Source organism: Lethenteron reissneri, chromosome 55 (assembly GCF_015708825.2).
Source record: "Lethenteron reissneri isolate LAM-NWPU_2019-01 chromosome 55, ASM1570882v1, whole genome shotgun sequence".
Classification (NCBI taxonomy): Eukaryota; Metazoa; Chordata; class Hyperoartia; order Petromyzontiformes; family Petromyzontidae; genus Lethenteron; species Lethenteron reissneri.
The window spans coordinates 8,808,538-8,832,995 of record NC_083833.1 but is presented as its reverse complement, the minus strand read 5'-3'; the positions used below and the strand labels follow the sequence as shown (position 1 = coordinate 8,832,995).

General features: G+C 58.9%; 1 protein-coding gene across 1 annotated transcript in view; it reads right to left on the bottom strand.

Moving 5' to 3' along the window:
* The window catches only part of LOC133356689 (stabilin-2-like), a 45,989-nt gene that overhangs the window by 14,247 nt on the left and 7,284 nt on the right, over positions 1–24,458 (bottom strand). The window contains exons 8-27 of the mRNA XM_061574330.1: positions 22,568–22,693; positions 21,798–21,871; positions 20,898–20,972; positions 20,630–20,749; positions 19,285–19,332; positions 18,140–18,223; positions 16,911–17,063; positions 16,172–16,333; positions 14,493–14,552; positions 13,943–14,119; positions 12,749–12,838; positions 9,463–9,609; positions 8,337–8,393; positions 7,058–7,184; positions 5,926–6,075; positions 4,937–5,041; positions 4,067–4,174; positions 2,849–3,042; positions 2,066–2,210; positions 527–660 (exon numbers count right to left, since the gene is read on the bottom strand). Of these exons, the coding sequence (XP_061430314.1) occupies positions 527–660; positions 2,066–2,210; positions 2,849–3,042; positions 4,067–4,174; positions 4,937–5,041; positions 5,926–6,075; positions 7,058–7,184; positions 8,337–8,393; positions 9,463–9,609; positions 12,749–12,838; positions 13,943–14,119; positions 14,493–14,552; positions 16,172–16,333; positions 16,911–17,063; positions 18,140–18,223; positions 19,285–19,332; positions 20,630–20,749; positions 20,898–20,972; positions 21,798–21,871; positions 22,568–22,693 (2,336 nt within the window). The remainder of the gene's footprint in view (positions 1–526; positions 661–2,065; positions 2,211–2,848; positions 3,043–4,066; positions 4,175–4,936; positions 5,042–5,925; positions 6,076–7,057; positions 7,185–8,336; positions 8,394–9,462; positions 9,610–12,748; positions 12,839–13,942; positions 14,120–14,492; positions 14,553–16,171; positions 16,334–16,910; positions 17,064–18,139; positions 18,224–19,284; positions 19,333–20,629; positions 20,750–20,897; positions 20,973–21,797; positions 21,872–22,567; positions 22,694–24,458) is intronic.

The window sequence follows — 24,458 nt, the reverse complement described above, 5'->3', positions numbered from 1 at the left end:
GCGTACCTGCTGTGCGGCAGACAGCCGCCTGTGTCCCCGTGTGTCTCAGCGTGCGTACCTGCTGTGTGGCAGACAGCTGCCTGTGTCCCCGTGTGTCTCCGCGTGCGTACCTGCTGTGTGGCAGACAGCTGGCTGTGTCCCCGTGTGTCTCAGCGTGCGTACCTGCTGTGCGGTAGACAGCTGCCTGTGTCCCCGTGTGTCTCAGCGTGCGTACCTGCTGTGCGGCAGACAGCTGGCTGTGTCCCCGTGTGTCTCAGCGTGCGTACCTGCTGTGCGGTAGACAGCTGCCTGTGTCCCCGTGTGTCTCGGCGTGAGTACCTGCTGTGTGGTAGACAGCCGCCTGTGTCCTCGTGTGTCTCAGCGTGCGTACCTGCTGTGCAGCAAACAGCCGCCTGTGTCCCCGTGTGTCTCAGCGTGCGTACCTGCTGTGCGGTAGACAGCTGCCTGTGTCCCCGTGTGTCTCGGCGTGAGTACCTGCTGTGTGGTAGACAGCCGCCTGTGTCCTCGTGTGTCTCAGCGTGCGTACCTGCTGTGCGGCAGACAGCTGGCTGAAGGTGGCGATGGTCGCCCCCTGTGATGCGCACGCCTCCTCCGCTTGCGTGCGGTTCAGAAGGTACTGCCCCTTGGCGGAGCGCACGTGGGACACACCGGCCACGCCCTCTACGGGGGGGGGGAAGGGCAGCAGGGGGGCAGCCAGGGGGCAGGTCGCATCTCGCCGTCAGTGCACTTGCTATTCAGGTGACCACTAAGGCAGGCGCCGTGTCTCGCAGACGATACTCGCGAGGCGGTACAATACGATGAGACACAACGCCCTCTCACTACTGAGCAACCGGCGGTGTCACCGCTCGAACCGCGGTGAGCAGCAGCACGGGCGGTGACGCCACGGCCCTGCTGCTCGCCGGGACGACGTCCTCACGGGCCACCGGTACGCGCAGCATTCACCGGGGCGGCCGCTGGTTCCGGACCGCCAATCTCCGGCCGGCGTGCTCACTCTAGAGCGGGGCCCGGAGTCCTCCTCCTCCTCCCTCATCCGCGTGGAAACCGCACACCCGCTCACCCACATGCTCACCCGCTCACCCACATGCTCACCCGCTCACCCACATGCTCACCCGCCTACCCACATGCTCACCCGCACACCCGCTCACCCACATGCTCACCCGCTCACCCACATGCTCACCCGCTCACCCACATGCTCACCGCTACCCACATGCTCACCCGCACACCCGCTCACCCACATGCTCACCCGCTCACCCGCCCACCCGCTCACCCGCCCACCCGCTCACCCGCCTCACCCGCCCACCCGCTCACCCGCTCACCCACATGCTCACCCGCCACCCACATGCTCACCCCCTCACCCGCCCACCCGCTCACCCGCCCACCGCTCACCCGCTCACCCACATGCTCACCCGCCCCACCCACATGCTCACCCGCCTACCCACATGCTCACCCGCTCACCCGCTCATCCACCCGCCCACCCCACATGCTCACCTGCCCACCCACATGCTCACCCGCTCACCCGCCCACCCACATGCTCACCCGCTCACCCGCCCACCCGCTCACCCGCCCACCCGCTCACCCGCTCACCGCCCACCCACATGCTCACCCGCTCACCCGCCCACCCGCTCACCCGCCCACCCGCCCACCCGCTCACCCGCCCACCCACATGCTCACCCGCCTACCCACATGCTCACCCGCTCACCGGCTCATCCACCCGCCCACCCACTGCTCACCTGCCCACCCACATGCTCACCCGCCCACCCACATGCTCACCCGCTCACCCGCCCACCCGCTCACCCGCCCACCCGCTCACCCGCTCACCCGCCCACCCGCTCACCCGCCCACCCACATGCTCACCCGCTCACCCGCCCACCCGCTCACCCGCCCACCCGCTCACCCGCTCACCCGCCCACCCACATGCTCACCGCTCACCCGCCCACCCGCTCACCCGCTCACCCGCCCACCCGCCCACCCGCTCACCCGCCCACCCGCTCACCCGCTCACCCGCCCACCCGCTCACCCACATGCTCACCCGCTCACCCGCCCACCCGCTGACCCGCACACTCACCCGCGTGGTGGAGGTCGGTGCAGGTGGCGTCGGGGTGGCACCGTCCGTTGTCCACCAGGCAGCGGTCGATTGGCGGCGCCGCCACGGGCAGGCACTGCTCCCCGTTGCCCACGAAGCCGGCGCCGCACGTGCACCGCCGCTTGTTCTGCGACCCCACCCCCACCCCCACCACCACCCCCAGGCACACAAAGGCAAAGGATCCCCCGCGTGACCTTTAACGGCGGGGCCATTGAGGCAAGTGCACGGTTGGCTAACGTATGGTGCGAAAGAAGCTCAACGTACCTGGAGAAAACTAAAACCAAAACCCGTGCACACGAGGTGTCAACGGGGCTCACATCTGGGTGCAAGCTAGCGTCTGGGTGCAAGCTAGCGTCTGGGTGCAAGCTAGTGTCTGGGTGCAAGCTAGCGTCTGAGTGCAAGCTAGCGTCTGGGTGCAAGCTAGCGTCTGGGTGCAAGCTAGCGTCTGGGTGCAAGCTAGCGTCTGGGTGCAAGCTAGTGTCTGGGTGCAAGCTAGTGTCTGGGTGCAAGCTAGCGTCTGAGTGCAAGCTAGCGTCTGGGTGCAAGCTAGCGTCTGGGTGCAAGCTAGCGTCTGGGTGCAAGCTAGCGTCTGGGTGCAAGCTAGCGTCTGGGTGCAACAAGCCAGCGTCTGGGTGCAAGCTAGTGTCTGGGTGCAAGCTAGCATCTGGGTGCAACAAGCCAGCGTCTGGGTGCAAGCTAGCGTCTGGGTGCAACAAGCTAGTGTCTGGGTGCAAGCTAGCGTCTGGGCACGTGCCCACGTCTCACCGGTCCCGTCATGGTGCACGCCGCGTTCTCGCTGCACCCTCCGTTGTTGTCGTTGGCGCAGCGGTCCTGCCAGCGGCACACGCGCCCGTCGCCCTCGTAGCCGGTGCGGCAGCGGCACTCCACCTTCGTACCCTTCTGGTAGCAGCCGGCCCACTTGTGGCAGCCGCCGTTGGCCTGCTTGCACAGGCTCACCACTGGCTCGCGCCCACGGGGAGACGGGGTGAGGGTGAAACCGTCATCGCTCGTCTCGTTCGTGTCGCTCGTCCTGTTAGTTCCCGTCCTGTTAGTATCAACCGTCCTGCTAGTACCGTCTTGTGTGTACCATCCTGTTAGTACATCCAGTTAGTACCGTCCTGTTAGTACCGTCTTGTGTGTACCATCCTGTTAGTACCGTCTTGTTTGTACCATCCTGTTAGTACCATCCTGTTAGTTCCCGTCCTGTTAGTACCGTCTTGTGTGTACCATCCTGTTAGTTGTGTCCTGTTACTACCGTCCTGTTAGTACCGTCTTGTTTGTACCATCCTGTTAGTTGTGTCCTGTTACTACCGTCCTGTTAGTACCGTCTTGTGTGTACCATCCTGTTAGTTGTGTCCTGTTACTACCGTCCTGTTAGTACCGTCTTGTTTGTACCATCCTGTTAGTACCGTCCTGTTAGTTCCCGTCCTGTTAGTATCAACCATCCTGTTAGTACCGTCTTGTGTGTACCATCTTGTTAGTACCGTCGTGTTAGTTCCCGTCCTGTTAGTATCAACCATCCTGTTAATACCGTCTTGTGTGTACCATCCTGTTAGTACCGTCCTGTTAGTTCCCGCCCTGTTCGTACCGTCGGTCCTGTTAGTTCCCGTCCTGTTAGTATCAACCATCCTGTTAGTACCATCTTGTGTGTACCATCTTGTTAGTCGTGTCCTGTTACTACCGTGCTGTTAGTACCGTCTTGTTTGTATCATCCTGTTAGTTCCCGTCCCGTTAGTATCAACCGTCCTGTTAGTACCATCTTGTTTGTACCATCCTGTTAGTCGTTAGTACTGTCCTATTAGTATCGTCCGTCCTATTAGTCCCGTCCGTCCGTCCCGTTAGTCACGTCCTGCTCGTACTGCCCATGCTGTTAGTATCGTCTGTCCTGTTACTACCGTCCTGTGAGTACCATCTGTCCTGTTACTACCGTCCTGTTAGTACCATCCGTGCGTCCGTCTCCCCGAAGGCAGCAGCGGAACTCACGCTTGCAGGAGACTCCGTCGCCCTCGTACACCGGCTTGCAGATGCACGTGCTGTTGTCCCGGCAAATTGCGTTCTTGTGGCACGCGGGGACGCACACCGGCTTCCGGGCTGCGTGCACACGTGGACGGGGAGGTCAGGATGGGGAGGTCAGAGGTCAGAGGTGAGCGAACCACATTCACCCGGAACGAGCGAGGATCCGGCTGAGATCTGCCGGTGGTCACGGGCCGTCACGGAAAATCACTTGAGTCGTGTCCGTGCGGCCGCTGTGCCCGGGTCTGTATGCCTGTGTGTCCGTGTGTCGTTGGTGTGTCTGTGTAGTCGGTGTGTCTGTGTGTTATCGGTGTGTCTGTGTGTCGTCGGTGTGTCTGTGTGTCTTTGTGTCGGTGTGTCATCAGTGTGTCTGTGTGCAGTCGGTGTGTCTGTGGGTCCGCGTGTCGTTGATGTGTCTGTGTGTCCGCGTGTCATCGGTGTGTCTGTGTGTAGTCGGTGTGTCTGTGTGTAGTCGGTGTGTCTGTGTGTCTGTGTGTCGTTGGTGTGTCTGTGTCCGCATGTCGTCTGTGTGTCGGTGTGTGTGTAGTCGGTGTGTCTGTGTGTCTGTGTGTCTGTGTGTGTCTGTGTGTCGTTGGTGTGTCTGTGTGTCTGTGTGTCTGTGTGTGTCTGTGTGTCGTTGGTGTGTCTGTGTGTCTGTGTCTCTGTGTGTGTCTGTGTGTCGTTGGTGTGTCTGTGTCCGCATGTAATCTGTGTGTCTGTGTCTTGTGTAGTCGGTGTGTCTGCGTGTCGGTGTGTCAGTGTGTGTCGGTGTGTGTGTAGTCTGTGTGTCTGTGTGTCCGCATGTCGTCGGTGTGTCTGCGTGTCATGGGCGGTTCTCACCGAGCTTGGTGTCGCATCGCTTGCCGGTCCACCCCTCGGCACAGAAGCACGACCCGCTACCCGCCACACCCTCGTCACACGTGCCCGTGGCACTGCACATGCACGCTGAGACACGGCACACACCCCGTGACACACCGTGACACACCGTGACACACCATGACACCCCGTGACACACCGTGACACCCGGTGACACACCGTGACACACCGCCACGAACCTACCTGTGAGTGACACGGCGAGTGAGTGACACCGCAAGTAAGTGAGCGACGTGGAAAGTGAACGAGGAACACGGTGAGTGAGCGACTTAGTGAGTGAGTGACACAGCGAGTGAGTGACACGGCGAGTGAGTGACCTGGTGAGTGAGTGATACAGCGAGTGAGCGACACGGCGAGTGAGTGACAAGGCGAGTGAGCGACACGGCGAGTGAGTGACACGGCGAGCGAGCGACACGGCGAGTGAGTGACCTGGTGAGTGAGTGACTTGGTGAGTGACCTGGTGAGTGAGTGACACGGTGAGTGAGTGACCTGGTGAGTGAGTGACGCGGCGAGTGAGCGACACGGCGAGTGAGCGACACGGTGAGTGAGCCACACGGCGAGTGAGCGACACGGCGAGTGAGCGACTTAGTGAGTGAGTGACCTGGTGAGTGAGTGACACGGCGAGCGAGTGACAAGGCGAGCGAGCGACACGGCGGTTGAGCGACACGGAGAGTGAGCGACACGGCGAGTGAGCGACACGGCGAGTGAGCGACACGGCGAGTGAGCGACACGGCGAGTGAGCCACACGGCGAGTGAGCGACACGGCGAGTGAGCGACTTAGTGAGTGAGTGACCTGGTGAGTGACACGGCGAGCGAGTGACAAAGGCGAGCGAGCGACACGGCGGTTGAGCGACACGGAGAGTGAGCGACACGGCGAGTGAGCGACACGGCGAGTGAGCGACACGGCGAGTGAGTGACACGGCGAGTGAGCGACAAGGCGAGCGAGCGCCACGTACGTTTGCAGGAGGGCCCGTATCTCCCGGGCGTGCACTCCTCGCACGCGGTGCCGTTGAAGGCGGCCTGGCAGCGACACGTGCCGCTCCCCGCCGAGCCGTCCTCGCACACGCCACGGCGGCCGCACGGCCTCGCCGCTCCACCGGGGCACGCTGAAGCGCACGCACACAGCCAAAGGTCCCCCGCGTAGCCTTTAGCGGACAGTCGGGGCAAGTGCGATTGGCGAACTTTGTCTCCCTGGGATAGCCACTTGAGGCCGAGTCGACACGGGGGAGGCCCAGGGCCGGTTGAGATAATCTGCGCTGGTGTTGGCCGTGAGCGGGAATCGAACTCGGGTAGCGCAGCCTCCTAGCCGCTGTGCCACCACTCCCCCACACAACAACCGCCGCCTTACGCCACCAAGTAGCGGCGACGTCACCCGTGCCAGGCTAGGTGCACCTTGAGACAAGCACGTGAGGTGTCAAAGGCTCTCACTGCTGCCAGGGGGGGTCACGGGACAGCCCTCCAGGTGCTGTGGGTTGACTGCTGGACACGGCTGGCCGATGTACCGCCGATGCCAACTCCTTGCTGTTAGCGAGCACCTATACAGGCCAGCGAGGCACGCGAAGGGGTGGGTGGCCAGCACCACACCGGGTATTCTGTGTCTCCCCAGTGGCGATGTTTTACACTCCCTACCAGACACTCATTCAAGGCTGAGTCGAACCTTCGGGGAGGCCCGGGACCGGTTCGGATATTCGCGACTGTGAACGGGAATTGAACTCGGGTCGCCGCTCGGCACACTAACCGCTACACTGCCACTCCCCGTGCCCACGCACGTACGCACACACGCACGCAAACACGCGCACACACACACACGCACACACGCACACATACGCGCACACACATACACGCACACACACACGCACACACACACACACGTGCACACACGCACACACACACACACGCACACAGGCACGCACACACGCACACACACACACACGCGCACACACATGCGCACACACACACACACGCACACACACACGCGCACACACACACGCTCACACACACACGCTCACACACACACGCGCGCACGATCACACACACACGCTCGCACACACGCGCACACACACACACGTGCGCTCGCGTGCCACTCACGCCGGCAGTCCCGGCCGTAGAAGCCGGCGCAGCACTGCTGGTGCCACACGGAGAGGGCGCAGTCGCGTCGGCAGCCGTCTCGCAGCGCGCCAAACAGCGAGCTGTAGGAGCAGCGCACAATCTTGTCCTGGGGGCACGGGGGGGGGGGCAAGGGGGTGGGGAGGACGAGGGTGGGGGGGGACAACATTGGGCCCCATTCTCCTCTGATGTCTCCATAGGCTGTAGTTGTACTGTGCGCACACGCACACGCATTCACACTCACACGCTTTCACTCCCAGACGCTTACACTCACACACGCACACGCTCACACTCACACGCTCACACTCCCACACGCACACACTCACACACTCACACGCTCAAACTCACACGCTTACACTCACACACTCACACACTAACACGCTCACACTCACACACTCACATGCTTACACTCACACTCACACGCACACACGCTCACACATCCACACTCACGCCTTCGCACTCACACGCTCACACTCACACACTCACTCACACACGCTCACACTCACACATTCACACTCACGCGCTCACACTCACACGCTCACACTCACACGCTCACACTCACACACGCACACGCTCACACGCTCACACTCACACGCTCACACATTCACACTCACACGCTCACACTCACACACTCACACGCTCACACTCACACGCTCACACGCTCACACTCACATGCTCACACACTCACACACTCACACGCTCACACACTCACACACTCACACGCTGACACACTCACACACTCACACGAAGATCCCTCGTGTAGCCTTAAGAGACAATTGGGGCAAGTGCTGTAAGCGAGTAGCACCGATGAAGGCCGGCACGGCACACGACCGGGTGGGTGGCCAGCCACCACGCCCGGCCGCCTTTGTCTCTCGAGTGGCGATGTTTACTATACACAGCACCAGGTACTCATTTGAGGCTGAGTCGACCTAGGGGTGGCCCAGGACCGGTTCAGATAATCGTCACTGGTGGTGGCTGTGAGCAGGAATCGGACTCGGGCCGCCGGGTTCATAGAGCAGCGCGCTAACCGCTGCACCACCGCTCCCCACACAGACACACACACAGACACACACAGACACACAGACACACACACACACAGACACACACACAGACACACACAAACACACACACAGACACACTGACACACACACACAGACACACACAAACAAACGCACACAGACACACACACAGACGCACACACACGCACACACACGCACACACACACAGACACACACGCTCACTCCCACTCACTCCCACCGACCTTCGACTTGGTTGACCCTGGACATGGCGGCAATCGAGCGCAGTTCCCACAGTCTCCCTGGAGCATCCATGGTCCCGGCACGGGAACGTGGGAAAGGTGGGTGGGGGTGGGTAGGTGGGTGGATGGGTGGGTGGAAGGTAGAGGACGGACGGGTGACCGATGTACCAGTGAGCTCAATCGCAGGGTCACAGCCCCCACACTGCCCACCCACCCACCCGCCTACCCACCCACCCACCCGCCTACCCACCCAGTCATCCACTACTCCACCCATTCACCTGCCTACCCACCCACTCACCCACCTGCCCACCCACCCAGTCATCCACTACTCCACCCACTCACCTGCCGAGCCACCCACCCACTCGCCCACTCGCCGACCCACTCACCTATCTAGTCAAGACAAAGATCCCCCGTATAGCCTCAACATACTTTTGTGGCAAGTGCTACCAGCACCACGCCCGGCCGCTTTTGTCTCCCTAATGGCGATGTTTACGCATCGTACCAGGTACTCATTTGAGGCTGAGTAAACCTAGGGGAGGCCCAGGACCGGTTCAGATATTCATCATTGGTGTTGGTGGCCATGAGCGTCCAGGTTCGTAGCGCAGCGCACTAACCACTGCACCACCACTCCCCGTCTATATAGCCACCCACCCAATCACCTCCATATCCACCCACCAGCTCACCTGCCCACCTGCCCACCCGCCCGACCACACGCTCACCCACCCACTCACCAACCCGCTCACCAACTCGCTCACCCGCCCGCTCACCCACACGCTAACCCACTCACCCGCTCACCCACCCACCCGCTCACCCACATGCTCATCCACCCACCCACCCGCTCACCCACCCACCCATCCACCCGCTCACCTGCCCGCTCACCTGCCCCACCCACCCGCTCACCCACACGCTCACCCACCCACCCGCTCACCCACCCGTTAACCCACCCACCCACTCACCCACCCACCCACCCACCCTCCCGCTCACCAACCCGCTCACCAACCCGCTCACCAACCCGCTCACCAACCTGCTCACCTGCCCCACTCGCCCGCCCCACCCGCGTGACCACCCACCGGCGCAGGTGCCCCCCTCCCCCCCACTGCCGCCCCTCCACGCGCCGCGCGGCGCCCACCTTGATGTCGATAGTGGTGAAGACGTCGCAGCGTCCCCCGACACTGGGCGGCTGCAGCAGTGCGTCGAGGCCGTACAGCAGCCCCCCGTCAAACTCGAGCGCACGCTGCACGATGCGGGCGCTCCCCTCGTTCACGAAGAGCTCGCCCTGCGCGCACGCGCAGACAAAGATCCCCCGTGTAGCCCACGCGCGGCCGTGGGGCAAGTGCCGGTGGCCGCGAGTGTGAGTGGGCGGGCGAGTTGAGTGGGCGAGTAAGCGAGTGAGCGAGCTGAAAAGTGTTCGCTTAAAAATGAACCCGGGCTGGTGGTGGTGGTGGTGCTGCTGGTGCTGCTGGTGGTGCTGCTGGCGGTGCTGGTGGTGGTGCTGGTGGTGGTGCGGGTGGTGGTGGTTCTGGTGGTGATGGTGGTGGTGCTGCTGGCGGTGCTGGTGGTGCTGATGGTGGTGGTGGTGCTGGTGGTGGTGCGGGTGGTGGTGGTTCTGGTGGTGCTGGTGGTGGTGCTGCTGGTGGTGCTGGTGGTGCTGGTGGTGCTGATGGTGGTGCTGCTGGTGGTGCTGGTGGTGCTGCTGGTGGTGCTGTTGGTGCTGGTGGTGGTGGTGGTGCTGCTGGCGGTGCTGGTGGTGGTGCTGGTGGTGGTGGTGGTTGTGCTGGTGGTGGTGGCGGTGCTGGTGGTGGTGGCGGTGCTGGTGGTGTTATAATCATCATCTCAACTTGTCCCACGCTGCTCACAGAGAGCGACGACTATTTCAACGAGACTATCTCGACTATTTTTTTATTTTACCGGGTAAGGCCCACTGAGCTCTTGTTCAGAAAGAGACCCGGCCAAAAATGAGAGCCGAACGAAGTGGCTTATCATCAAGTGGGAATTTATAGCAGGCAAATATTCCTAAACGCGCGACGTTGATTTTCAATGTGGAGGGAAAAACCGGCGGACCTGGATAAAAATCCACGTGACCATGGGGAGAGAGACACGCAAACTCCAAATATACAGCAGCAGGCGTCACGATCGGGATCGAATCCACAATATCCTGTATACCAGGCGAGGTAGTTAACATGTCCACGCCATCGTGGTGATGATAACAGAGAGAGACACGCAAACTCCAAATATACAGTAGCTGGCGTCAAGATCGGGATCGAATCCACGATCTCCTGTATACCAGGCGAGGTAGTTAACATCTCCTAGCCATCGTGGTGATGATAAGAGAGAGACACGTAAACTCCAAATATACAGCAGCAGGCGTCAAGATCGGGATCGAATCCACGATCTCCTGTATACCATTCGAGGTAGTTAACATCTCCACGCCATCGTGATGATGATGAGAGAGACACACAAACTCCAAATATACAGCAGGCGTCAGAATCGGGATCGAACCCACGACCTCCTGTATAGAAGGTGAGGCTGTTAACATCTCCTAGCCACCGTGATGATGATGAGAGAGAGAGACACACAAACTCCAAATATACAGCAGGCGTCAGGATCGTGATCGAACCCGCGACCTCCTGTATAGAAGGTGAGGCTGTTAACATCTCGCCTGGCTGCGCTACGAACCCAGTCACCCGAGTTCAATTCCCGTTCACGGCCACCACCATCATCGGTGCCAGGAGGAAGAACCAAAGATGAGCAGCAGCAGCAGCCACGTGGTGGCGAGGAGCCGGCGCAAAATTCCCCATCACCACAAAGCTCTGCGGCCCTCTACATATGAAGGTGTTGTCGGCCAATTAGTGAGTGGTTATACACGTGAGAGGAAGCACCCGGAGCACCCGAAGAAAACCAACGCGTGCGAAGGGGAGCAACGCTCGATCCCATACGGGTGGAGCAGGTGGGGTCCACATATTGCTGTACTGCCGTCTCCTGGCAGAGCCAGGGGTAGGGCTCTTCCTCGACGCCCACACACGGAGAAAGCGAGTTTCGCAACACCATCCGTGCGTGGTCCACCAACCCTCGCTGCTGCCTTCACAGCGCTGGATCACTACAGGTGGCCACCACGTGCTGTGTAGCCACCACCAGTACCACCGCCACCACCACCGCCATCAACAACAACAACACAACAACCCTTCTTCTTGGTTCTTTCGGTAAAGTCACGCAGAATGGAAATAATAAAATAATAAAAATGAAACATAATAAAATAATCCTCTTGATATGCAAATTATTTTGTCAAGGCGCTCTTCCTCCTCCCTCCCAGCTTAAATAAACGCTCCAAGCCTGGGGTGTGTCATTCAGACTCTGTCTTCTCAACAGACCTGCTCTCCACCTGAGGACGGCTGCTTGCATTGTGGCCGAAACATCGTGAGAATTATTATATTATGTTTTATTTTTATTATTTTATTATTTCCATTCTACGTGACTTTACCGAAAGAACCAAGAAGATGAATCCCTGCAGTCACGAAAGCTTTAAATCAAAACACAACAACCGCCAATCGCCACTAAGTGGCGGTGACGTCACCACAGCACTATGTGCATGTTGAGGCCACATGAAGTGTCAAACAGTCCGCTGGTAGGTCACGGGGCAGACCCAGCAGGTGCCACGGGTCGACTGACTGAGATGAGTGGCCGATGCACCACCTGTGCCCCCTACTGTGCCAACTTGCTGTGCTTTAGCCATCCGGCGCTCCGCAAGTTGTTGTGAGCGTCGCTCCTCCACCCTCCGTTGTTGTTGGAGGCCGATCTTGACACCGCTGGTACCAGTCATCGGCAAGTCCACTCAGCACCACATCATCTAGTACCACATCACTCCATCTCTTCTCTAGCCCGTGCTGCGCCCGTTTAGCCCCCCTATCCGGCCGAATAAAAGCTGTTAAATAATGTGTGAGCACCAGAGGACATCCCTGTCACACCCCAAGGTGAACAGGGAATGGCTCCGAATCCCGGCCACGTAGCTTTACCCGAGCCTGCCCACCATCATGAAGGTCATTAATGATCGTGAGCAGAGGGTCAGGGACTCCGAAAGCACAAAGAACAACCCAGAGCCCAGGCCTACTTAATGGTATCATAGTCCTTGACCAGGTCAATAAAGCCATCACCACCTCTACTATAACCACCACCATCACCACCACCATCACCACCACCACAACCACTATCACTGCCACCACAACCACCACCACGACCACCGCCACCACCACCACCACCACCACAACCACCACCACCGCCACAACCACCACCAACACCGCCACAACCACCGCCGCCACCACCGACCGCTGCTGGTGCCGCCGCTCTGCGAGTCGGCGTCCGTGCGATGTGGGTAGCCGCGCCGGTGACCAGCGAGGGTTCGGCGCTGGCGGCCCTCTCACCGTGGCGTTGGACGTGGAGCAGGAGAAGGAGATCTCGGAGCCTTGCATGGTCAAGAGCGGCCCCACCGTCGGCATGTCGGATGCCAGCACCTGCTCGCGCCAGCCAGGAGGGGCGGGGGGAGGGGCGGGGAGAGGGGTGGGGGGGGGAAGAATATGAACTCCAGGGACCGGGGCACGAGCGCCAGTGAGAAGGGTGGCAGCCCCGGGACCACGGGAACGACTCCGGCGCTGGAGAGGAAGTAACGGCGATGAAGCAGGGAGATCGGCGCGAGGATGGAGCGCACCACGGGGGACGTACGTACGTGTGTGTGTGTGTTGAACTTCTTTTGCGCCGTACGTAGCCAACCGTGTTAATCGGAGGTGCGTGGGGGGGGGGGGGGGGGGGGGCGGAAGGACAGCAAACTAAGCACAAAGAAAATTAGTTTTAAATCTCGAGGGTTTAAAAGCGGCTCCCTAATATCGCAAGGAAGAGAGCGTTCCAGACGGCCGCAGCAGCGCATCTGAAAGCACCGCGCGATGCGGCGACCGCCGTCTTTGTTCGACGGCCAGCAGCCAAAAGCCGCCGCTGCTGCTGCTGCCGCTGCTGCTGCCGCTGCTGCTGCTGCGAGGACGAACGGAGGTCGTGCGGTGACGGTCTCTAGCTCCTTGACGAGATCAGAATCGTCGAAGCCCCGAGAGTAAATGGGCGGCGGCCCGGAGCGATCGCAGTGCACACGCAGGCCGGGGTACGGGGACACGGCGCAGGCTACGCGGGGGGACACCGCGGGTCAGCGGAGAGCGTGGTGGGTGACAAGAGAGGTAGTGGTGGTGGTGGTGGTGATAAGGGTGGCAGTTGCAGTGGTCGCAATGATGATGACACTAACACCGATGATGATGATGAAGCTCTCGACGATAAATAATGATGCTAATAAAGACGACGATGACCATAACACCATTCACGATGAGGATGATGAGCATGGCGATGGCGACGATGTTGTTGTTTACGTTTCCGTTTGCAACGACGCCGTTTGCAACGACGCCGTTTGCAACGACGCCGTTTGCGACGACGCCGTTTGCGTGGAAGTTCATCTCGACTACGACGACGCCAGTCGCTACGACGGCGCGCGTCGCCCATCGTCGCGTCGGCCACCACCCCCGGCCCCCTTTACCCCCCCTGCCCACACCCCCCGCCCCCCCCCCCCCCGCCCGCCGCACCTTGGCGTCGCGGACCATGTGGAACTTGAGGTGCTCTGCGAGCCGGTCGCGCTGCGCCGGCGCGTACAGGAAGTCGCGCCGCGCGGGCGGCAGTGAGCGCAGCGCCGCGTCCGTGGGCCACAGCATGGTGTAGGGGCGGTGCAGCGGCTCGGCCACCAGCGCCAGCAGCCCACACTTCTGTACGGGGGGGGGGGGCGGGGGGGGAGATGGTGATGGGGTGGAGGACACAGCGGATATGGGGGAGATGATGGGGGGGGGGGGAGATGATGGGGGGGGGGATGGTGATGTTTGTCATGGATTTGTGGCCGTGATGGTGGTGGTGAGCGTGTGATTGTGATGGTGGTGGTGGTGAGCGTGTGATTGTGATGGTGGTGAGTGTGATGGTGGTGAGTGTAATGGTGGTGAGCGTGATGGTGGTGGTAGACATGTAGTTGTGGTGGTGGTGGTGGTGAGTGTGATGGTGGTGGTGGTGAGCGTGATGGTGGTGGTAGACATGTAGTTGTGGTGGTGGTGGTGGGCATGTGGCCATGATGGTTGTGTAAGTCCTCACCGCGAGCAGACTCACAAACTCTGAATATCCATGATCTTCTGCCACAGCAGTAATGTTTTTCTGTAGCCACACACGCACACACGCACACGCGCATATGCACACACACGCACACACACGCACACACACACGCACGCACACGCACGCACACACACGCACACACGCGCACACACGCACACACACGCACACACACACGCACACACAATACGCACACACACGCGCACACACACGCACACACACGCACACACACGCGTGCACACACGCACACACACGCACACACACGCGCGCGCACACACGCACACACACGCACACACACGCACACACACGCACACACACGCGCGCACACACATACACACACACACACATAGCCCAGTTAGCCTGGGAGAGCGAGATGTCAGGGAGCCCCCAGGAAGGCTGGGTTGATGAATGAGATGTAAACATCGCACACCGAAATCTCGACTTAAAGCTCTCGTGCCTGCAGGAATTCACATTCTTTGAGTATTTCGGTAAAGTCACATAGATAGGTTCAAATGAATTAAAAATTACAAATATTAATCATATTTTGCTACTGGCAAATTAGGTTCCAATGGAGTAAATGTCTACCCCGAGCTCTCATACTCTGATGGTGCATTGTCTTTGAGTTGTGCGCCTTTTGGCGTCATGTGGTCCAACACCATGTGAGACTAGGCTCTAAAGAAAGCTGTCTCGGGTATGGATCAATCAACTTCAAGGACAGTGCATATCATTATCAGAGTTGTGTTTTTTGAATGCATTCCGACTGCAGGTATTGTGGTCTATGCAAACATGACTTCTTGTAAAAAAGGTGTCAGTTTTGTTGCCAGATAAAAGGGTAAAATACCAATTACCATATTTTGCTACTGGCAAATGAGGTTCCAATGGTGGAACAAATATAAAATTAACAAAAAACTACGACGTTTCCTTCACATAACAAGCGATCGTCATCAGGAGGAAAGAGGGGAGAAGCTGCTGAATGCAGACTGTTTTATAGGTTTAAAATGGGTGTAGTCCTAGGGTCATAAACGTAGTGGGCGGGGCTAGTGATGTTAACGTGAGAGATTAGCGTGTTAATGGGAGAGATTAGCGTGTTAATGGTTTATCTTATATTTATTATTTGTATTAATCTACGTGACTTTACCGAAAGACCCAAAGAAAAAATAAAGAATATAGCAAACCTACAACGTATCGGGTGCGTTTCAGATTCTCGGACAAATTAGATTTTAAAAATAATCATCTGCAGATCGGGCATCTTTTTCGCCAGTGGTTCCTGGTGACCCGTGTGACCCCTTGTGACCCCTTATGACCCCGTGAGAACCCGCTTGACCCCATGTGACCCCCGTGTGACCCCGTGAGAACCCACTTGACCCCATGTGACCCCATGTGACCCCTGTGTGACTCCAGGTGGCCCCGGGTGACCAGATGTGACCCCAGGTGACCCCAGGTCGTGTCACGGTACAACCAGACCGATAGAAATCATCTGGAAAGTCGGAAACGATCTCAAACAATCGGAAATCCGAAACTCATTCCACCCCTGGACGTGCTCCCGATTTTCATCAGTGAAATCGCCCGGGGGAATTCATCCATAAATTTCTGCATTGAAATCAGAAGTAAAATTTGGCTTGAAATCGGCAAACGAAATCTCCGATGGCCGGCGCCGCTCTCACCAGCACGGAGGAGAGTCCGCTGGTCGTGCGCTCGAAGGCCTGCATGCGCTTGGGCACCAGCAGCCGATCGAGCATGTGCAAGACGCCGTTGGACGCCACGTAGTCGCTGGCCGTGATGTGCGCCACGCCGCCCACCAGCACCGACGCTGCGTCGCCGCCAACCTGCGCCACGCCGCGTCACACCCCATGTCACACCCCACATGTCACACCCCACATGTCACACCCCACGTCACACCCCACGTGTCACACCCCACGTCACACCCCACGAGTCACACCCCACGTCACACCCCACGTGTCACACCCCACGTCACACCCCACGAGTCACACCCCACGAGTCACACCCCACGAGTCACACCCCACGTAACACCCCACGTCACACCCCATGTCACACCCCACACGTCACACCCCACGTCACACCCCACCCGTCACACCCCACGTCACACCCCACACGTCACACCTCACGTCATACCCCACGTCACACCCCCGTCACACCCCACGTGTCACACCCCACGTGTCACACCCCACGTTACACCCCACGTGTCTCACCCCACATCACACCCCACCCGTCACACCCCACGTGTCTCACCCCACATCACACCCCACCCGTCACACCCCACCTGTCTCACCCCACATCACACCCCACCCATCACACCCCCCATCACACCCCGCGTCACACCGCCCCCCCCCCCATCACCCCCGCCCTGCCTGCCGCTACCCCCCCCCCCCACGCTGCCCCCACCTGTGGCGAGCGGGCGAGGGTCAGGGCCTCCCCGTGCAGTGACACGAGCGCTGGCAGGGCGAGCAGGTCGGCCATCATGAGTTGGTTGCACGCGACCACGTGGTGCCACAGCAGCTGCGACAGCTGCCCCCGCGCCACCACCTCCTCCAGCAGCTGCCCCACAAACACAAAGGTCCCCCGGATAGTCTTCGCGGGCCATTGGGGCCAAGTGCTGTTAGCGAGCGGCGCCTATTACGGAAGGCCGGCACGCCGCACGAGCGGGTGGGTGGGCAGCATCGCGCCCGGCCGCCTTTGTCTCCCCAGTGGCGTGGTGGTGTGGTCACCGTGGTGGTGTGGTAAGCGTGGTGGTGGTTTGGTGAGCGTGGTGGTGTAGTGAGTGTGGTGGCGTTAAGAGAACAGCGGTTTGGTAAGGGTTGCAGTGTTCTGAGAGTGGTGGTGTGGTGAGCGTTGGTGTGGTGAGCGTGATGGTGTGGTGAGCGTAGTGGTGTGATGAGGGTGGTGGTGTGATGCGTGTGGTGGTGTGATGAGGGTGGTGGTGTGATGGGTGTGGTAGTGTAGTCAGCGTGGTGGTGTGGTGAGTGTGGTGGTGAGCGTGGTGGTGAGCGTGGTGGTGGTGAGCATGCTGGTGTGGTGAGTGTGGTGGTGAGCGTGGTGGTGAGCGTGGTGGTGAGCGTGGTGGTGGTGAGCGTGGTGGTGAGCGTGGTAGTGAGCGTGGTGGTGGTGAGTGTGGTGGTGAGCATGGTGGTGGTGAGCGTGGTGGTAGTGAGTGTGGTGGTGAGCGTGGTGGTGAGCGTGGTGGTGGTGAGCGTGGTGGTGGTGAGTGTGGTGGTGAGCGTGGTGGTGAGCGTGGTGGTGGTGAGCGTGGTGGTGGTGAGCGTGGTGGTGAGTGATAGTGTAGTGAGCATGGTGGTGAGCGTGGTGGTGAGCGTGGTGGTGGTGAGCGTGGTGGTGGTGAGCGTGGTGGTGTGGTGAGCGTGGTGGTGAGCGTGGTGGTGAGTGGTAGTGTGGTGAGCGTGGTGGTGGTGAGCGTGGTGGTGGTGAGCGTGGTGGTGGTGAGCGTGGTGGTGTGGTGAGCGTGGTGGTGAGCGTGGTGGTGAGTGGTAGTGTGGTGAGCGTAGTGGTGGTGAGCGTGGTGGTGAGCGTGGTGGTGAGCGTGGTGGTGGTGAGCGTGGTGGTGAGTGGTGGTGGTGAGCGTGGTGGTGTGGTGAGTGTGGTGGTGGTGAGGAGACCTTCTTGTCCCTCTTGAAGGCCGCGTTTGTCGGCACGAAGACGGTGAAAGGGCCCGGCCCAGCCAGCTCCGCCATCTTGTTCCTCTGGACACACGGGGATGGGCGAGACCCCATCACCATCATCAACATCAACATCATCAACATCATCATCAACATAATCAACATCACCAGCATCATCATCACCACCACCATCATCAACATCATCATCAACATAATGAACATCACCAGCATCATCAACATCATCAACATCATCACCAACATCATCAACATCATCACCATCATCACCCCCACCATCATCATTAACATCACCAGCATCAACATCATCAACTTTCACATCAACATCATCAACACACACACACCCACGTTCCTATGCCACTGAGCTCCTGCACTCCCATACTGCCATGTGTCTCCGTGTCCCCGCATCCCCGCGTCCCCGCGTCTCCGTGTCCCCGTGTCCCCGTGTCTCCGCGTCCCCGCACCCCCGCGTCTCCGCGTCTCCGCGTCTCCGTGTCTCCGTGTCCCCGTGTCCCCGCGTCCCCGCGTCTCCGCGTCTCCGCGTCTCCGTGTCCCCGTGTCTCCGCGTCTCCGCGTCTCCGTGTCCCCGTGTCTCCGCGTCCCCGTGCCCCCGCGCCTCTGCATCTCCGTGTCCCTGTGTCCCCGTGTCTCCGCGTCTCCGCGTCTCCGTGTCCGCGTGTCTCCGCGTCTCCGCGTCTCCGCGTCCCCGTGTCTCCGCGTCCCCACGCCCCCGCGTCTCCGCGTCTCAGTGTCCCCGTGTCTCCGCGTCTCCGTGTCTCCGTGTCCCCGTGTCTCCACGTCTCCGCGTCTCCGCGTCCCCGTGTCTCCGTGTCTCCGTGTCCCCGTGTTTCCGTGTCCCCGTGTCTCCGTGTCCCCGTGTCTCCGTGTCCCCGTGTCCCTGCATCCTCATGTCTCTGTCCCCACCACCCTGTCTGCCCATGTCCCCGTGTCCCGAAATCCCTGGCTGCCCCCGTGTCGTCTCCATGTGACCCTGTGTGGAGGGGGAGGCGGGGAGGTGCTCGGTGTTGGGGGGGTTCTGTGGGAGGGGCGGGGGGGTGCACTGTGTGGGGGAGGCATTGTGGGGGGGGGGGCATTGTGGGGGGGGGGGCACTGTGGGGGGCTACACTCACCTGCAGCTGGAGGAAGAACCCCCCGGTCTCGGAGTGGATGGAGAGCTCCTGCGGAGCGGGGAGACGGACGCGGCTCAGCGACTCGCACGGCGTCACTGTCGTCGTCATCGGTCTCAACCCCCTCGTGCGATCATCCATCAATGTCGTGTGAACATCACCACCATCGTCGTCTCGTCACGATCACGAGATCATCATCATGTGATCTCGTGATCGTATCATCGTGATGATCATCGTAATCATCGTGCAACGATTATCATCATCGTGATCACGAGATCATTATCATCGCCAAAGTGTGATCATCGTTAATCCTAATGATTATGACATCATAAGATAATTGTTTTTTTACCCTTTTATCTGGCAACAAAAAACATAACTATGATAATGTATGCATGTATGCACTGTGCATACATTATCAGAGTTGTTTTTTGTTTGCATTATGACTGCAGGTATTGTGGTCTATGAAACATGACTTGTTGCCAGATCAAAGGGTAAAAAACCAATTATCATATTTTTTTACTGGCAAATGAGGTTCCAATGGTGATTATGACATCATCGTCACGTGATCGTGTAATCATCATCGTCGTCGCTGTCACGTGATCATCATCGCTCCAACCTCTTCCAAGACGTCTGTCCAGCGTTGGAAGAGGAGGCCAAAAACACCCTCCTGGACGCGGAGCTCTCCCTATCAGCTCCATCTGGTGGAGCCACTTCACCACAAGGAGCCACGGTGGCTAGGACATGTTAACTACCTCGCCTGGTATACAGGAGGTCATGGGTTCGATCACAACCGTGACGCCTGCTGCTGTATATTTGGAGTTTGCGTGTCTCTCTCTCTCTCATCATCATCACGGTGGCTAGGAGATGTTAACTACTTCGCCTGGTGTGCAGGAGGTCGTGGGTTCGATCCCGTCCCTGACGCCTGCTGCTGTATATTTGGAGTTTGCGTGTCTCCCTCTCTCATCATCATCATCACGGTGGCTAGGAGATGTTAACTACCTCGCCTGGTGTGCAGGAGGTCGTGGGTGCGATCCCATCCCTGAGGCCTGCTGCTGTATATTTGGAGTTTGCGTGTCTCTCTCCCCGTGATCGCGTGGATTTTCGTCCGGGTCCTCCGGTTTTTCCCTCCACGTTAATAATCAACACCATCACACGTTCAGAGTATTTGACTCTTAGAAATTCTCCGCGCGATGATCATGAGCCACTACGTTGAGCTGTCATTTGCGATGGCTGCATAGCAGCGCGGTGGGGCCTTACCCGGCAAAATAAAAAAAAATGTTTAATGAGTTTACTTCCGCCATCAGCGGCTCGGGCATCTTGCACTTGCAGGGCTGCACCTTCAGCTCACCTGGAAGACCGTGCCCCGGCAGGTGTACCCGTCGCCCACGTAGCTCGGGTTGCAGGTGCACGTGCTGGTCCCAGGGCCCGTGTGGTTGCATTTGCCATAGAGGCTGCAGCCGCCATTGCCCTGTCACATGGATACAGGTGGGGGGTGGGGGGGGGGATCGTGAGGTGCGGGGGGGCAGCTGTTCGAGGCAGTGTTGGGGTTCGTGGTAATGGTGACGGTTCGGTTAGGGCCGGAGTAATGGCGGCGGTTGCCGTGGCGACGGGCGTACCACGCGGCACGGGTTGATGGACTCGCAGGATGATTTCCCATCTCCCTGGAAGCCGCGCAGGCAGTTGCACACGCCCTACACACACACACACAAGACAAAGATCCCCGTATAGCCTCAACATATCTTGGGGGCAAGTGCTGTTAACAGGTACCTACGAAAGCTGCCTTTCTCTCCCTGCTGGCGATGTGTATTACACACCGCACCAGGTATCCATTTACCTAGGGGAGGCCCAGGACTGGTTCAGATAATTGTCACCGGCTTTAGCCCTGAGCGGGAATTGAACTCAGGTCGCTGGGTTTGTAGCGCACCTGCGATAACTACTGCGCCACCACTCATAAATATAGAGACAAAGTTCCCCCATGTAGCATTTAATAGACTGTGCGCTACGAACCCGGCGAACCCCAGTTCAATTCCCGCTCACGGCCAGGACCAGTGAAGAATATCTTAACCAGTCCTGGGCCTCCCCCTAGGTCGACTCAGCCGCAAACGAGTACCTGACGCGGTGTGTAGTAAACATCGCCACTGGGGAGGCAAAGGCGGCCGGGTGTGGTGGCTGTCCACCCCACCCACCCCCTCGTGTGCCGTGCCGGCCTTCATAGGCGCTCGCTGTTAGTGAGCACCTATGAAGCCTGTCCAAGGCTCACCAACACACACAGACACACACACACACAGACACACACACAGACACACACACACACAGACACACACACAGACACACACACACACAGACACACACACACAGACACACACACAGACACACACACACACAGACACACACACACAGACACACACACACAGACACACACACACAGACACACACACAGACACACACACACAGACACACACACACAGACACACACACACACAGACACACACACACACCCTGCTCTGGAGTCTGACCTTGTTGGGCCCGATGCGCGTGCACTCTGCGTTGGCGTGGCACCCGCCGTTGTTTTCCAGGCACGGATCAATTTCTGTCCCAAGCGCACCACACAACAAACGCAAGGACCCCCCGCACCAATATAGCCGTCAACAGACTCTCAGGGGCAAGTGCTGCAATTGTACGTGTGTGTTCGCGTGTGTGTGCATCTTAAAGTGCACCTAGCCTGGCACAAGCGCCGCGGTGGCGTCGTCGCCACTTAGTGGCGAATGGCGGTTGCTGTTGTGCATCTGTACGTGTGTGTGTGTGTGCGCGTACATCTGTAGGTATGTGTGTGTGTGCATCTTTACGTGTGTGCACGCGTGCATCTGTACGTGTGTGTGTGCGCGCGTACCTCTGTAGGTATGTGTGTGTGTGCATCTTTACGTGTGTGCACGCGTGCATCTGTACGTGTTTGTACACGCGTATACATCTGTACGTGTGTGTGCGCGTGTACCTCTGTGCGTGTGTGTGCACGTGTACCTGTAAGTGTGTGCACGTACCTCTGTGCGTGTGTGTGCACGTGTATCTGTGTGTGTGTACCTCTGTGTGTGTGTACCTCTGTAGGTGTGTGTGCGCGTGTACCTCTGTGCATGTGTGTGTGTGTACCTCTGTGCGTGTGTGCGTGTGTGTACCTCTGTGCGTGTGTGCGTGTGTGTACCTCTGTGCGTGCGTGTGTGTGTGTACCTCTGTGCGTGCGTGTGTGTGCGTGTGTGTGTGCGTGCTTGTGTGCGTGTGTGTGCGTGCGTGCCTTCACAGATGACTCCATCCCCAGTGAATCCCTGCATGCAGGTGCAGATGCGAAGGCCGGGCTGGGTGCGGGTGCACGAAGCGAACACCGAGCATCCCCCGTTGTCTCTCTCGCACGCGTTCACCGCTACGGGGCGGGGGGGGGGGGTACACGGACAAAGATCCCCCACCGTGTCGCAGGCTGTTGAGGCAAATGATGTTTCGCGAGTGGCACTTATGAAGGCCGGAACGGCACACGAGGGGCTGGGTGGCCAGCACCATGCCCGGCCCCTTTGTCTCCCCAGTGGTGATGGTTACATACCATGGCACCAGGTACTCATTTTGAGGCTGAGTCGACCTAGGGGAGGCCCGTGACCGGTTCAGATAATCGTCACTGGGTGTTGGCCGTGAGCAGGAATCGAACCCGGGTCGCCGGGTTCGTAGTGCTGGTAATATCGATGGTGATGTCGTTGGCGATTTTGATGGTCCCGTTGTCAGTGACTGATGATGAAGGTTCCGATGTTGATTTTGATGGTGCTGATGTCGGTGATGTTGATGGTGGTCATGTCAGTGTTGGTGATGTTGATGCTGATGGTCCTGGTGTCAGTGTTGCCGATGTTGATGTCGATGGCGAGGTTGCTGGTGGTGTTGATGTTGATGGCCCTGGTGTCAGTGTTGCCGATGTTGATGTCGATGGCGAGGTTGCTGGTGGTGTTGATGTTGATGGCCCTGGTGTCAGTGTTGCCGATGTTGATGTCGATGGCGAGGTTGCTGGTGGTGTTGATGTTGATGGCCCTGGTGTCAGTGTTGCCGATGTTGATGTCGATGGCGAGGTTGCTGGTGGTGTTGATGTTGATGGCCCTGGTGTAAGTGTTGCCGATGCTGATGTCGATGGCCCTGGTGTAAGTGTTGCCGATGTTGATGTCGATGGCGAGGTTGCTGGTGGTGTTGATGTTGATGGCCCTGGTGTCAGTGTTGCCGATGTTGATGTCGATGGCGAGGTTGCTGGTGGTGTTGATGTTGATGGCCCTGGTGTCAGTGTTGCCGATGTTGATGTCAATGGCGAGGTTGCTGGTGGTGTTGATGTTGATGGCCCTGGTGTCAGTGTTGCCGATGTTGATGTCGATGGCGAGGTTGCTGGTGGTGTTGATGTTGATGGCCCTGGTGTCAGTGTTGCCGATGTTGATGTCGATGGCGAGGTTGCTGGTGGTGTTGATGTTGATGGCCCTGGTGTCAGTGTTGCCGATGTTGATGTCAATGGCGAGGTTGCTGGTGGTGTTGATGTTGATGGCCCTGGTGTCAGTGTTGCCGATGTTGATGTCGATGGCGAGGTTGCTGGTGGTGTTGATGTTGATGGCCCTGGTGTCAGTGTTGCCGATGTTGATGTCGATGGCGAGGTTGCTGGTGGTGTTGATGTTGATGGCCCTGGTGTCAGTGTTGCTGATGTTGATATCGATGGCGAGGTTGCTGGTGGTGTTGATGTTGATGGCCCTGGTGTCAGTGTTGCCGATGTTGATGTCGATGGCGAGGTTGCTGGTGGTGTTGATGTTGATGGCCCTGGTGTCAGTGTTGCCGATGTTGATGTCGATGGCGAGGTTGCTGGTGGTGTTGATGTTGATGGCCCTGGTGTCAGTGTTGCCGATGTTGATGTCGATGGCGAGGTTGCTGGTGGTGTTGATGTTGATGGCCCTGGTGTCAGTGTTGCCGATGTTGATGTCGATGGCGAGGTTGCTGGTGGTGTTGATGTTGATGGCCCTGGTGTCAGTGTTGCCGATGTTGATGTCGATGGCGAGGTTGCTGGTGGTGTTGATGTTGATGGCCCTGGTGTCAGTGTTGCCGATGTTGATGTCGATGGCGAGGTTGCTGGTGGTGTTGATGTTGATGGCCCTGGTGTCAGTGTTGCCGATGTTGAT